At 50.7% G+C, this 12,192-nt stretch overlaps 1 protein-coding gene across 5 annotated transcripts in view; it reads right to left on the bottom strand.

Moving 5' to 3' along the window:
• The window catches only part of KALRN (kalirin RhoGEF kinase), a 162,374-nt gene that overhangs the window by 21,310 nt on the left and 128,872 nt on the right, over positions 1-12,192 (bottom strand). For 3 of the 5 annotated variants that reach the window (XM_044296507.1, XM_044296508.1, XM_044296510.1), the window contains exons 33-36: positions 7,275-7,543; positions 6,828-6,929; positions 3,184-3,276; positions 1,152-1,288 (exon numbers count right to left, since the gene is read on the bottom strand). In XM_044296507.1, the coding sequence (XP_044152442.1) occupies positions 1,152-1,288; positions 3,184-3,276; positions 6,828-6,929; positions 7,275-7,543 (601 nt within the window). Of the gene's footprint in view, positions 1-1,151; positions 1,289-3,183; positions 3,277-5,900; positions 6,341-6,827; positions 6,930-7,274; positions 7,544-12,192 lie in introns of those variants that run through there. The other 2 variants (XM_044296509.1, XM_044296511.1) reach the window with 2 other exon arrangements.

A 12,192-nucleotide genomic window follows, 5' to 3' on the forward strand; every position in this document is an offset into this window, starting at 1 on the left:
AGTGGATCAGGACGTGGGCAGGAGGCATTAGAGGAAGTGGATCAGGACGTGGGCAGGAGGCATTAGAGGAAGTGGATCAGGACGTGGGCAGGAGGCATTAGAGGAAGTGGATCAGGACGTGGGCAGGAGGCATTAGAGGAAGTGGATCAGGACGTGGGCAGGAGGCATTAGAGGAAGTAGATCAGGATGTGGGCAAGATGTGGGCAGGAGGCATTCGAGGAAAAAGATCAGGACGTGGGCAGGAGGCATTAGAGGAAGTGGATCAGGACGTGGGCAGGAGGTAGAGGAAGTGGATCAGGACGTGGGCAGGAGACATTAGAGGAAGTGGATCAGGAAATAGTCAAGATGTATTAGAGGGTCAGGAGTCATGGATGATATGAGGGTGGTGGTATTCCTGTGCAGCTGGCATAACCAGGCCTCTGTCCCCTCTCCGCACACAATGGCTCCAGTGTCTCGGCAGAGATGTTATTTTCATTTCATAGAAACTGCTTTGTTTCATTGCAGAAGAATTGCAATGAGACACAAAATGCTGCTGGCGCGAGGCCACCCCCGCCTCAAACCTCACAGGAGGGCAGCAGGGAGGGGAGGTGAAGGGCTGATGGTGGGGTGCAGGACAGCAGGGAGGGGGGTAGGGGGGTGCAGGGCAGCAGAGAGGGGGTGCAGGGCAGCAGGGAGGAGGGTGCAGGGCAGCAGAGAGGGGGTGCAGGGCAGGAGGGAGGGGGGTGCAGGGCAGCAGGGAGGGGGGTGCAGGGCAGCAGAGAGGGGGGTGCAGGGCAGCAGAGAGGGGGGTGCAGGGCAGCAGGGAGGGGGGTAAAGGGGTGCAGGGCAGCAGGGAGGGGGGTAAAGGGGTGCAGGGCAGCAGGGAGGGGGGTGCAGGGCAGCAGGGAGGGGGGTGCAGGGCAGCAGGGAGGGGGGTGCAGGGCAGCAGGGAGGGAGGTGCAGGGCAGCAGGGAGGGGGTGCAGGGCAGCAGGGAGGGGGGTGCAGGGCAGCAGGGAGGGGGGTGCAGGGCAGCAGGGAGAGGGTGTAGGGCAGCAGGGGGGGTTCAGGGCAGCAGGGAGGGGGGTGCAGGGCAGCAGGGAGGTGGGTAGGGCAGCAGGGAGGGGGTAGGGGGGTGCAGGGCAGCAGGGAGGGGGGTGCAGGAGTCACTCACATTCGCCCCCTCATAGCTTTCGCTTTCTGCTCCTCCTCGTGGTTCCGGGGGGCGGGTGGCAGGGACATCCCTTCATTACTGTACCCATCAGGTACAGAACTGGTCTGAGGGCTTCTATAGGGGCTGCCATCGATCGTCTGTGGAGAGAAGGAATGAGTCAGGGGGCTCATATCACAGAAGAGGACATGGGAGGCAGCGTATCGGGGGTCTCCAAATCGACTGTACCCAGAAATCTGCAGAACCCCAGATGGGTGATGAAGAGGGTGCAGCAAGCGAGGGCAGCTACGTACGGGGGAGGGGGATATTATCAGACCTGGACATAACTGCATGGGTACTACAACTCCCAGCATACTCTGTTTGTATGAACAGATGTAGTGTAGGTGATATGCAGAGCCCAGGCTGTGAAAAGGTGTAGTATAGGTGACATAGCAGGGCACCAGCTGTGCACAGGTGTAGTATAGGTGACACAGCAGAGCCCAGGCTGTGCACAGGTGTAGTATAGGTGACACAGCAGAGCCCAGGCTGTACACAGGTGTAGTATAGGTGACACAGCAGGGCCCAGGCTGTACACAGGTGTAGTATAGGTGACACAGCAGAGCCCAGGCTGTACACAGGTGTAGTATAGGTGACACAGCAGAGCCCAGGCTGGGCACAGGTGTAGTATAGGTGACACAGCAGGGCCCAGGCTGTACACAGGTGTAGTATAGGTGACACAGCAGAGCCCAGGCTGTACACAGGTGTAGTATAGGTGACACAGCAGAGCCCAGGCTGTGCACAGGTGTAGTATAGGTGACACAGCAGAGCCCAGGCTGTACACAGGTGTAGTATAGGTGACACAGCAGAGCCCAGGCTGTACACAGGTGTAGTATAGGTGACACAGCAGAGCCCAGGCTGTGCACAGGTGTAGTATAGGTGACACAGCAGAGCCCAGGCTGTATACAGGTGTAGTATAGGTGACATAGCAGGGCACCAGCTGTGCACAGGTGTAGTATAGGTGACACAGCAGAGCCCAGGCTGTATACAGGTAGTAAAGGTGATACAGCAGGGCCCAGGCTGTGCACAGGTGTAGTATAGGTGACAGAGCAGAGCCCAGGCTGTACACAGGTGTAGTATAGGTGACATAGCAGGGCACCAGCTGTGCACAGGTGTAGTATAGGTGACACAGCAGAGCCCAGGCTGTATACAGGTAGTAAAGGTGATACAGCAGGGCCCAGGCTGTGCACAGGTGTAGTATAGGTGACACAGCAGAGCCCAGGCTGTATACAGGTATAGTATAGGTGACATAGCAGGGCACCAGCTGTGCACAGGTGTAGTATAGGTGACACAGCAGAGCCCAGGCTGTATACAGGTGTAGTATAGGTGACACAGCAGAGCCCAGGCTGTATACAGGTGTAGTATAGGTGACATAGCAGAGCCCAGGCTGTACCCAGGTGTAGTATAGATGACATAGCAGAGCCCAGGCTGTACCCAGGTGTAGTATAGGTGACACAGCAGAGCCCAGGCTGTACACAGGTGTGGTATAGGTGACACAGCAGAGCCCAGGCTGTACACAGGTGTAGTATAGGTGACACAGCAGAGCCCAGGCTGTAAACAGGTGTAGTATAGGTGACATAGCAGAGCCCAGGCTGTACACAGGTGTAGTATAGGTGACACAGCAGAGCCGAGGCTGTATACAGGTGTAGTATAGGTGACATAGCAGAGCCCAGGCTGTACACCGGTGTAGTATAGATGACATAGCAGAGCCCAGGCTGTACGCAGGTGTAGTATAGGTGACACAGCAGAGCCCAGGCTGTAAACAGGTGTAGTATAGGTGACATAGCAGAGCCCAGGCTGTACACAGGTGTAGTATAGATGACATAGCAGAGCCCAGGCTGTACACAGGTGTAGTATAGATGACATAGCAGAGCCCAGGCTGTACCCAGGTGTAGTATAGGTGACACAGCAGAGCCCAGGCTGTACACAGGTGTAGTATAGATGACATAGCAGAGCCCAGGCTGTACGCATACACTTAGTGCTGGGTCCTGTCACTTACCATCTTGTTCCTGACCAGATTCTCTATAGCACTGACCAGCTCGGCGGCACTGGGCACCTCTGCAGAGCTCTGACGGGTCACAAGTAAGGAAGGCTGGAAGCCGCGGGCGTGCAAAAGAAGCGGGTTAGCAGCAGCCGACAGGAGGAGCAGCAGAGGAATCAGGCAGGGGCCGCGGGGTTACAGGGAGAGAAAGCAGGAACAATGTTAGTGAGAAGAGACGCAGATGTCACCCCCAAACGGTCTCAGCACGCCCTGCCCCCGTGTACTAAAGTCAATATAATAGGTGGGGGTCACAGAGGGTTCTGGGAATTCCCCCAAATCACACATTATTGTACAAAACGAATGCGTTTTTCTTGGGGTCACCTGCCCCCGGCCACTGTTTCTCCATTGTGGGTTACAGGAGGCTCCTCCCCCTCTGGGGCACAGGACAGGGCGACAGGCTCTATAGGTGGTTCATTTACACAAGAGGCGGCCGGGCAGTTATTTGGCCGCAGTGCAATCTGATTAGATGGGAGGAGCAGCTATGAAATGATGAGGGTGATGATCTGTGGAGCTGCAGCAACGCACGTTCCATTACATTAGACTCAAGTCATTAAAGGGACAGTGTCCAGTCCTCATCAATGTGTAAGGAAGTGCTGGTCTAGTCTGGATTGCACAGAGGGTTTGTTACAATGAGACAGTGACAATCCTGTGTGATAAGGACAAGGTCAGGACAGGCTTTAGGCCTCAGAATGTTCCAAATCACTGACAGCAGTCAGAGGTCTTAACAACCAGGAAGAACTGAACACAAAGCCTATTAGAAATCTGCCCTATAAAAAGGACGACTGTAGGACAGGAGAATACAGTCTATTGCCCCCTGTTATCAGCCATTTCAGGGGAGAGGATGACTGTAGGACAGGAGAATACAGTCTATTGCCCCCTGTTATCAGCCATTTCAGGGGAGAGGATGACTGTAGGACAGGAGAATACAGTCTATTGCCCCCTGTTATCAGCCATTTCAGAGGAGAGGATGACTGTAGGACAGGAGAATACAGTCTATTGTCCCTGTTATCAGCCATTTCAGGGGAGAGGATGACTGTAGGACAGGAGAATACAGTCTATTGCTCCCTGTTATCAGCCATTCCAGAGGAGAGGATGACTGTAGGACAGGAGAATACAGTCTATTGCCCCCTGTTATCAGCCATTTCAGGGGGGAGGATGACTGTAGGACAGGAGAATACAGTCTATTGCCCCCTGTTATCAGCCATTTCAGGGGAGAGGATGACTGTAGGACAGGAAAATACAGTCTATTGCCCCTGTTATCAGCCATTTCAGGGGAGAGGATGACTGTAGGACAGGAGAATACAGTCTATTGCTCCCTGTTATCAGCCATTTCAGGGGAGAGGATGACTGTAGGACAGGAGAATACAGTCTATTGCCCCCTGTTATCAGCCATGTCAGGGGAGAGGATGACTGTAGGACAGGAGAATACAGTCTATTGCTCCCTGTTATCAGCCATTTCAGGGGAGAGGATGACTGTAGGACAGGAGAATACAGTCTATTGCCCCCTGCTATCAGCCATTTCAGGGGAGAGGATGACTGTAGGACAGGAGAATACAGTCTAATGCCCCCTGTTATCAGCCATTTCAGGGGAGAGGATGACTGTAGGACAGGAGAATACAGTCTATTGCCTCCTGTTATCAGCCATTTCAGGGGAGAGGATGACTGTAGGACAGGAGAATACAGTCTAATGCCCCCTGTTATCAGCCATTTCAGGGGAGAGGATGACTGTAGGACAGGAGAATACAGTCTATTGCCTCCTGTTATCAGCCATTTCAGGGGAGAGGATGACTGTGGGACAGGAGAATACAGTCTATTGCCCCCTGTTATCAGCCATTTCAGGGGAGAGGCCGACTGTAGGACAGGAGAATACAGTCTATTGCTCACTGGTATCAGCCATTTCAGAGGAGAGGATGACTGTAGGACAGGAGAATACAGTCTATTGCTCCTTGTTATCAGCCATTTCAGGGGAGAGGATGACTGTAGGACAGGAGAATACAGTCTATTGCCCTCTGTTATCAGCCATTTCAGGGGAGAGGATGACTGTAGGACAGGAGAATACAGTCTATTGCCCCCTGTTATCAGCCATTTCAGGGGAGAGGATGACTGTAGGACAGGAGAATACAGTCTATTGCCCCCTGTTATCAGCCAATTCAGGGGAGAGGATGACTGTAGGACAGGAGAATACTGTCTATCGCTCCCTGTTATCAGCCATTTCAGGGGAGAGGATGACTGTAGGACAGGAGAATACAGTCTATTGCCCCCTGTTATCAGCCATTTCAGGGGAGAGGATGACTGTAGGACAGGAGAATACAGTCTATTGCTCCCTGTTATCAGCCATTTGAGGGGGAGGATGACTGTAGGACAGGAGAATACAGTCTATTGCCCCCTGTTATCAGCCATTTCCGGGGAGAGGATGACTGTAGGACAGGAGAATACAGTCTATTGCCCCCTGTTATCAGCCATTTCAGGGAAGAGGACGACTGTAGGACAGGAGAATACAATCTATTGCCCCCTGTTATCAGCCATTTCAGGGGAGAGGACGACTGTAGGACAGGAGAATACAATCTATTGCCCCCTGTTATCAGCCATTTTAGGGAAGAGGATGACTGTAGGACAGGAGAATACAGACTATTGCCCCCTGTTATCAGCCATTTCAGGGGAGAGGATGACTGTAGGACAGGAGAATACAATCTATTGCCCCCTGTTATCAGCCATTTTAGGGAAGAGGATGACTGTAGGACAGGAGAATACAGTCTATTGCCCCCTGTTATCAGCCATTTCAGGGGAGAGGACAACTACAGTGTTAATCAATGGGATGAGTGACAGGAATTATAGAACAAGCTTTATGGTACGTCTCCCACATCACATTGCATGCACCATTCCACATGCTGTAGGGATTCTGGCACGGGAAGGGTTAAGTGTCGATGACACCCTCTCTGGTGACGTTAGGCTGGATTTAGGAAACTGGCAGAGAATTTGCTGGCTGTGCTCGATGACACAAGTGCCGTGACCGCCCCGGAGATCTGCTGAGTTACAACCATAGAGAATTAAATGAAGACTGTGAAAAGCGGCAATGTGCGAGCGGGAGAGACACAGAATCGTAACGCACGACAACCTGCAGAGACACAATGTAACACCACAGAAACATGGGAAACCTTACAGAACCTCTACTTCACACATATGTCTTATGCTCCAATCACATCCTGAGCTGCGTTTAACAATTCTCCTTAATGTTCCTAAGCCATGTCCCCCTGCTCAAAGAACCCTGTACCCCCAGGAATATACTAATAACTGTGCCGCGTCCGAGATCCTAGTACTATACTCCGGCTGTGACTGGAGCACAAGATATGATGTCACAGTAGAATTGTGAACTCAGCTCTGGAGGTGATTGGAGTAGAAGAGATGAAGTCTGACTTAGAAGACCTGTGGCTGCAGCTCTGGAGGTGACTGTAGTTTTGGACAAGATGAATAATGCAGAGGGCGTTTTGCCGTCTGGGTGTGTGACAGAAGCGTTGCTATTGGTTACCCCAACCCCCTCATTACAGGGCGTGACCTGACCGCCCCCGGATGGCGTCACAGCGGATTTGCGGGATTCTCGGTACCTTGTCGTCCGGTACTGGTTCATTATCAAAGATCTTCATAGGCGGAGGGAGCGGAGTGTGCGAGTCGTCGTCGGCCTCTTCGTCCCATCCTCTCTTACCCTTCTGGAAAAAAAAGCAGACACTGACACAGTGTGGAGGATGAGCCTTATACTACCCTGCACTACAGAACCACATGGGGGAGGGGTGGTGCGCGAAGAGGAAGCGTCCATACTTATAATTAAAGGAGAACTCCACCCAGAACTCCCCCAGGTAGAAGACAAGAAACGTCATCGCCAGCCTCTGATTGACGCAAAGAAAAATATGTTGGGTGGAGTTCCCCTTTAATTCCTTCTATACAATGAGACATTGCTGCTCAGTAGAGGGTGGGGCTGATTTCGGAGATCATAGTGGTCACACCCTGATGGTTCTGTGGTATTCTTTGGGTGGAGTCTATACTGGAGCTCGCACCTCGTCGGCGCTGTCGCCCTGCGGAGTGGTGTCGTCGTTTGCTCGGGGGGAGCCCAGGTTTCCCGCCCGCTTCTTCTGCTTCTTGATGTTGCTCTCGGCCTTCCCGCTGTTCAGCCGCCGCACCGGACTCGTCAGCCACTTCTTCAGCGTGTTGGTGGAGCGCTTGGGTCCCGGCGAGCTCTGGATTGAATTAAGCGATGACTGCGGCTGTAAATTGGCCACGGAGTCTGTCTTGCCGCCATTTTCTCCCCCAGATACAGAAAACGCATCTGAAAAAGAAGAAAGACGGTGATGAGATCGGGAGGTCTGCGAGGGAGGCGTCCGATAACATCCGGTCTACAGCGAGGGTCCGCCCGGCCGTCACCACCACCCGCCATGGCTCTATTTCCCAGGTGTCAGACTCCACCCCTTCTAGCGCATCATGGCAGGCACGTGATGCAGAGTGCGATACTGGAGACCCGTCAGTGGGGCCCCGGCTGCTGCCGCCCTCGCTCTGTGTGCACAGCGCCCTGATAAGCTGCACAGGGGACAAAGAAGAAGGTCACAACACATTAATGATTTCCATGGAGGCCAGGATTAACCCTTCCACAGCTGGACTGAGAACTCGCTCTGTACAAATCACTGCGCAATCTGACGCTGGGTATGAACCCACGCATATGATGTAACGGGGAACGCGCACATATGTGCTATAGTAGCAGGTGATGGTATGTCCAGTCACGTGTGATCTATAGGTGAGGAGTACAGCGCCTGTGTATATAGGAGTGATGTCACCCGGTATACAGCTATAGGTGAGGAGTACAGCGCCTGTATATATAGGAGTGATGTCACCCGGTATACAGCTATAGGTGTGGAGTACAGCGTCTGTATCTATAGGACTGATGTCACCCAGTATACACCTATAGGTGAGGAGTACAGCGCCTGTATATATAGGAGTGATGTCACCCAGTATACACCTATAGGTGAGGAGTACAGCGCCTGTATATATAGGAGTGATGTCACCCAGTATACACCTATAGGTGAGGAGTACAGCGTCTGTATCTATAGGACCGATGTCACCCAGTATACACCTATAGGTGAGGAGTACAGTGTAATATATAGGAGTGATGTCACCCAGTATACACCTATAGGTGAGGAGTACAGCGTCTGTATCTATAGGACTGATGTCACCCAGTATACACCTATAGGTGAGGAGTACAGTGTAATATATAGGACTGATGTCACCCGGTATACACCTATAGGTGAGGAGTACAGCGTCTGTATATATAGGAGTGATGTCACCCGGTATACACCAATAGGTGAGGAGTACAGCGTCTGTATCTATAGGAGTGATTTCACCCGGTATACACCTATAGGTGAGGAGTACAGTGTAATATATAGGACTGATGTCACCCAGTATACACCTATAGGTGAGGAGTACAGCGTCTGTATATATAGGAGTGATGTCACCCGGTATACACCTATAGGTGAGGAGTACAGCGTCTGTATCTATAGGACTGATGTCACCCAGTATACACCTATAGGTGAGGAGTACAGCGTCTGTATATATAGGACTGATGTCACCCGGTATACAGCTATAGGTGAGGAGTACAGCACCTGTATATATAGGAGTGATGTCACCCAGTATACACCTATAGGTGAGGAGTACAGCGTCTGTATATATAGGAATGATGTCACCCGGTATACACCTATAGGTGAGGAGTACAGCGTCTGTATATATAGGAGTGATGTCACCCGGTATACACCTATAGGTGAGGAGTACAGCGTCTGTATATATAGGACTGATGTCACCCAGTATACACCTATAGGTGAAGAGTACAGCGTCTGTATATATAGGGGTGATGTCACCCAGTATACACCTATAGATGAGGAGTACAGCGTATGTGTATATATATATAGGAGTGATGTCACCCGGTATACATCTATAGGTGAGGAGTACAGCGTCTGTATATATAGGAGTGATGTCACCCGGTATACACCAATAGGTGAGGAGTACAGCATCTGTATATATAGGAATGATGTCACCCGGTATACAGCTATAGGTGAGGAGTACAGCGTCTGTATATATAGGAGTGATGTCACCCGGTATACATCTATAGGTGAGGAGTACAGCATCTGTATATATAGGAGTGATGTCACCCAGTATACACCAATAGGTGAGGAGTACAGCATCTGTATATATAGGAGTGATGTCACCCAGTATACACCAATAGGTGAGGAGTACAGCACCTGTATATATAGGAGTGATGTCACCCAGTATACACCTATAGGTGAAGAGTACAGTGTCTATATATAGGAGTGATATCACCCGGTATACATCTATAGGTGAGGAGTACAGCGTCTGTATATATAGGAGTGATGTCACCCGGTATACATCTATAGGTGAGGAGTACAGCATCTGTATATATAGGAGTGATGTTACCCAGTATACACCAATAGGTGAGGAGTACAGCACCTGTATATATAGGAGTGATGTCACCCGGTATACATCTATAGGTGAGGAGTACAGCGTCTGTATATATAGGAGTGATGTTACCCAGTATACAGCTATAGGTGAGGAGTACAGCGTCTGTATATATAGGAGTGATGTCACCCAGTATACACCAATAGGTGAGGAGTACAGCACCTGTATATATAGGAGTGATGTCACCCAGTATACACCTATAGGTGAAGAGTACAGCGTCTATATATAGGAGTGATATCACCCGGTATACACCTATAGGTGAGGAGTACAGCGTCTATATATAGGAGTGATGTCACCCGGTATACATCTATAGGTGAGGAGTACAGCACCTGTATATATAGGAGTGATGTCACCCAGTATACACCTATAGGTGAGGAGTACAGCGTCTGTATATATAGGAGTGATGTCACCCGGTATACACCTATAGGTGAGGAGTACAGCGTCTGTATATATAGGAGTGATGTCACCCGGTATACATCTATAGGTGAGGAGTACACCGTCTGTATATATAGGAGTGATGTCACCCAGTATACACCTATAGGTGAGGAGTACAGCGCCTGTATATATAGGAGTGATGTCACCCAGTATACACCTATAGGTGAAGAGTACAGCGCCTGTATATATAGGAGTGATGTCACCCAGTATACACCTATAGGTGAAGAGTACAGCGCCTGTATATATAGGAGTGATGTCACCCAGTATACACCTATAGGTGAGGAGTACAGCGCCTGTATATATAGGAGTGATGTCACCCAGTATACATCTATAGGTGAGGAGTACACCGTCTGTATATATAGGAGTGATGTCACCCAGTATACACCTATAGGTGAGGAGTACAGTGTACGTATATATAGGTGGTGACACACGAGGAGTACTGTGAATACCCGAGAGGGGTGATCTGTTGTCGATACGTATATGGGATACATTGTATATAGCTTTAGGCAATGAGTACACACAAAGTATTCGTACAATCCCGCAACCCCTAGGCCCCTCCCCCTTTTCTAAGACTTTCAAAATGGCCTGAGGTGCAAAAAAGTGTCTAAAACAATAAACTGGCGCATTATTTCTGATGCATTCAGCTTTGTTAGGCCACATCCATACATCTTTCCCAGTGTGTATAACTCTATAGGAGATGCAGAAGCTAGAGTGTATACAGGGGCATGCAGAAGTCCGGGCACCCTGCTCTAAGTTACTGTGAACAGTTCAGCAAGTGGACGATGAAATGATCTCCAAAAGGGTTTCCAAGACTCTATAAATGATGACTTGTCCTCAGGATCGGTCATCCGTATCTGATCGGTGGTGGTCCGACACCCACCCCCCCCCCCCGCCTTCTCCGTGCTCACCAAGCACAGCGCCGTACATTGTGTAGTGGTCGTGCTTGGTATCGCACTCAGCCCCATTCACTCCTACTCTAGGTCACGTGACAGATGAATGTGACGTCTCCAGCCTAGGAAAGGCTGAGAGGAGGCTACGCCGCTCACAGGAGGACCGATAGTTTTTATTTTCATCTTTTACATTTTCAAAATAAGAAAAAAGGAAAAAGGCCAGAAACAAACCTTTGGGCTCCCTGCATGGTTACTACCCAGTAGCGCCCCCCTTTGGTGAGTATCACAGCTTATAAAGCTTTTTGTAGCAGTCAAGAGTCTCTCCGTTCTTGTTTGATGGATTTTCCTCCATTCTTCCTTGCAGACGTCTTCCAGTTCTGCGGGATTCCTGGGCCGTATTGCATGTGCTGCTCTTTTGAGGTCTATCCACAGATTTGCAATGATTTTAGATCAGAGGACTGTGAGGGCCATGGTAAAACCTTCAGCAGATCAGAGAACTGTGAGGGCCATGGTAAAACCTTCAGCAGATCAGAGGACAGTGAGGACCATGGTGAAACCTTCAGCAGATCAGGGGACTGTGAGGGCCATGGTAAAACCTTCAGAAGATCAGGGGACAGTGAGGGCCATGGTAAAACCTTCAGCAGATCAGGGGACTGTGAGGGCCATGGTGAAACCTTCAGCAGATCAGGGGACTGTGAGGGCCATGGTAAAACCTTCAGCAGATCAGAGGACTGTGAGGGCCATGGTAAAACCTTCAGCAGATCAGGGGACTGTGAGGGCCATGGTAAAACCTTCAGCAGATCAGAGAACTGTAAGGGCCATGGTAAAACCTTCAGCAGATCAGGGGACTGTGAGGGCCATGGTAAAACCTTCAGCAGATCAGAGAACTGTAAGGGCCATGGTAAAACGTTCAGCAGATCAGAGAACTGTGAGGGCCATGGTGAAACCTTCAGCAGATCAGGGAAGTGTGAGGGCCATGGTAAAACCTTCAGCAGATCAGGGAAGTGTGAGGGCCATGGTAAAACCTTCAGAAGATCAGGGGACTGTGAGGGCCATGGTAAAACGTTCAGCAGATCAGAGAACTGTGAGGGCCATGGTAAAACCTTCAGCAGATCAGAGAACTGTGAGGGCC

Source organism: Bufo gargarizans, chromosome 6 (genome assembly GCF_014858855.1).
Source record: "Bufo gargarizans isolate SCDJY-AF-19 chromosome 6, ASM1485885v1, whole genome shotgun sequence".
Lineage (NCBI taxonomy): Eukaryota > Metazoa > Chordata > Amphibia > Anura > Bufonidae > Bufo > Bufo gargarizans.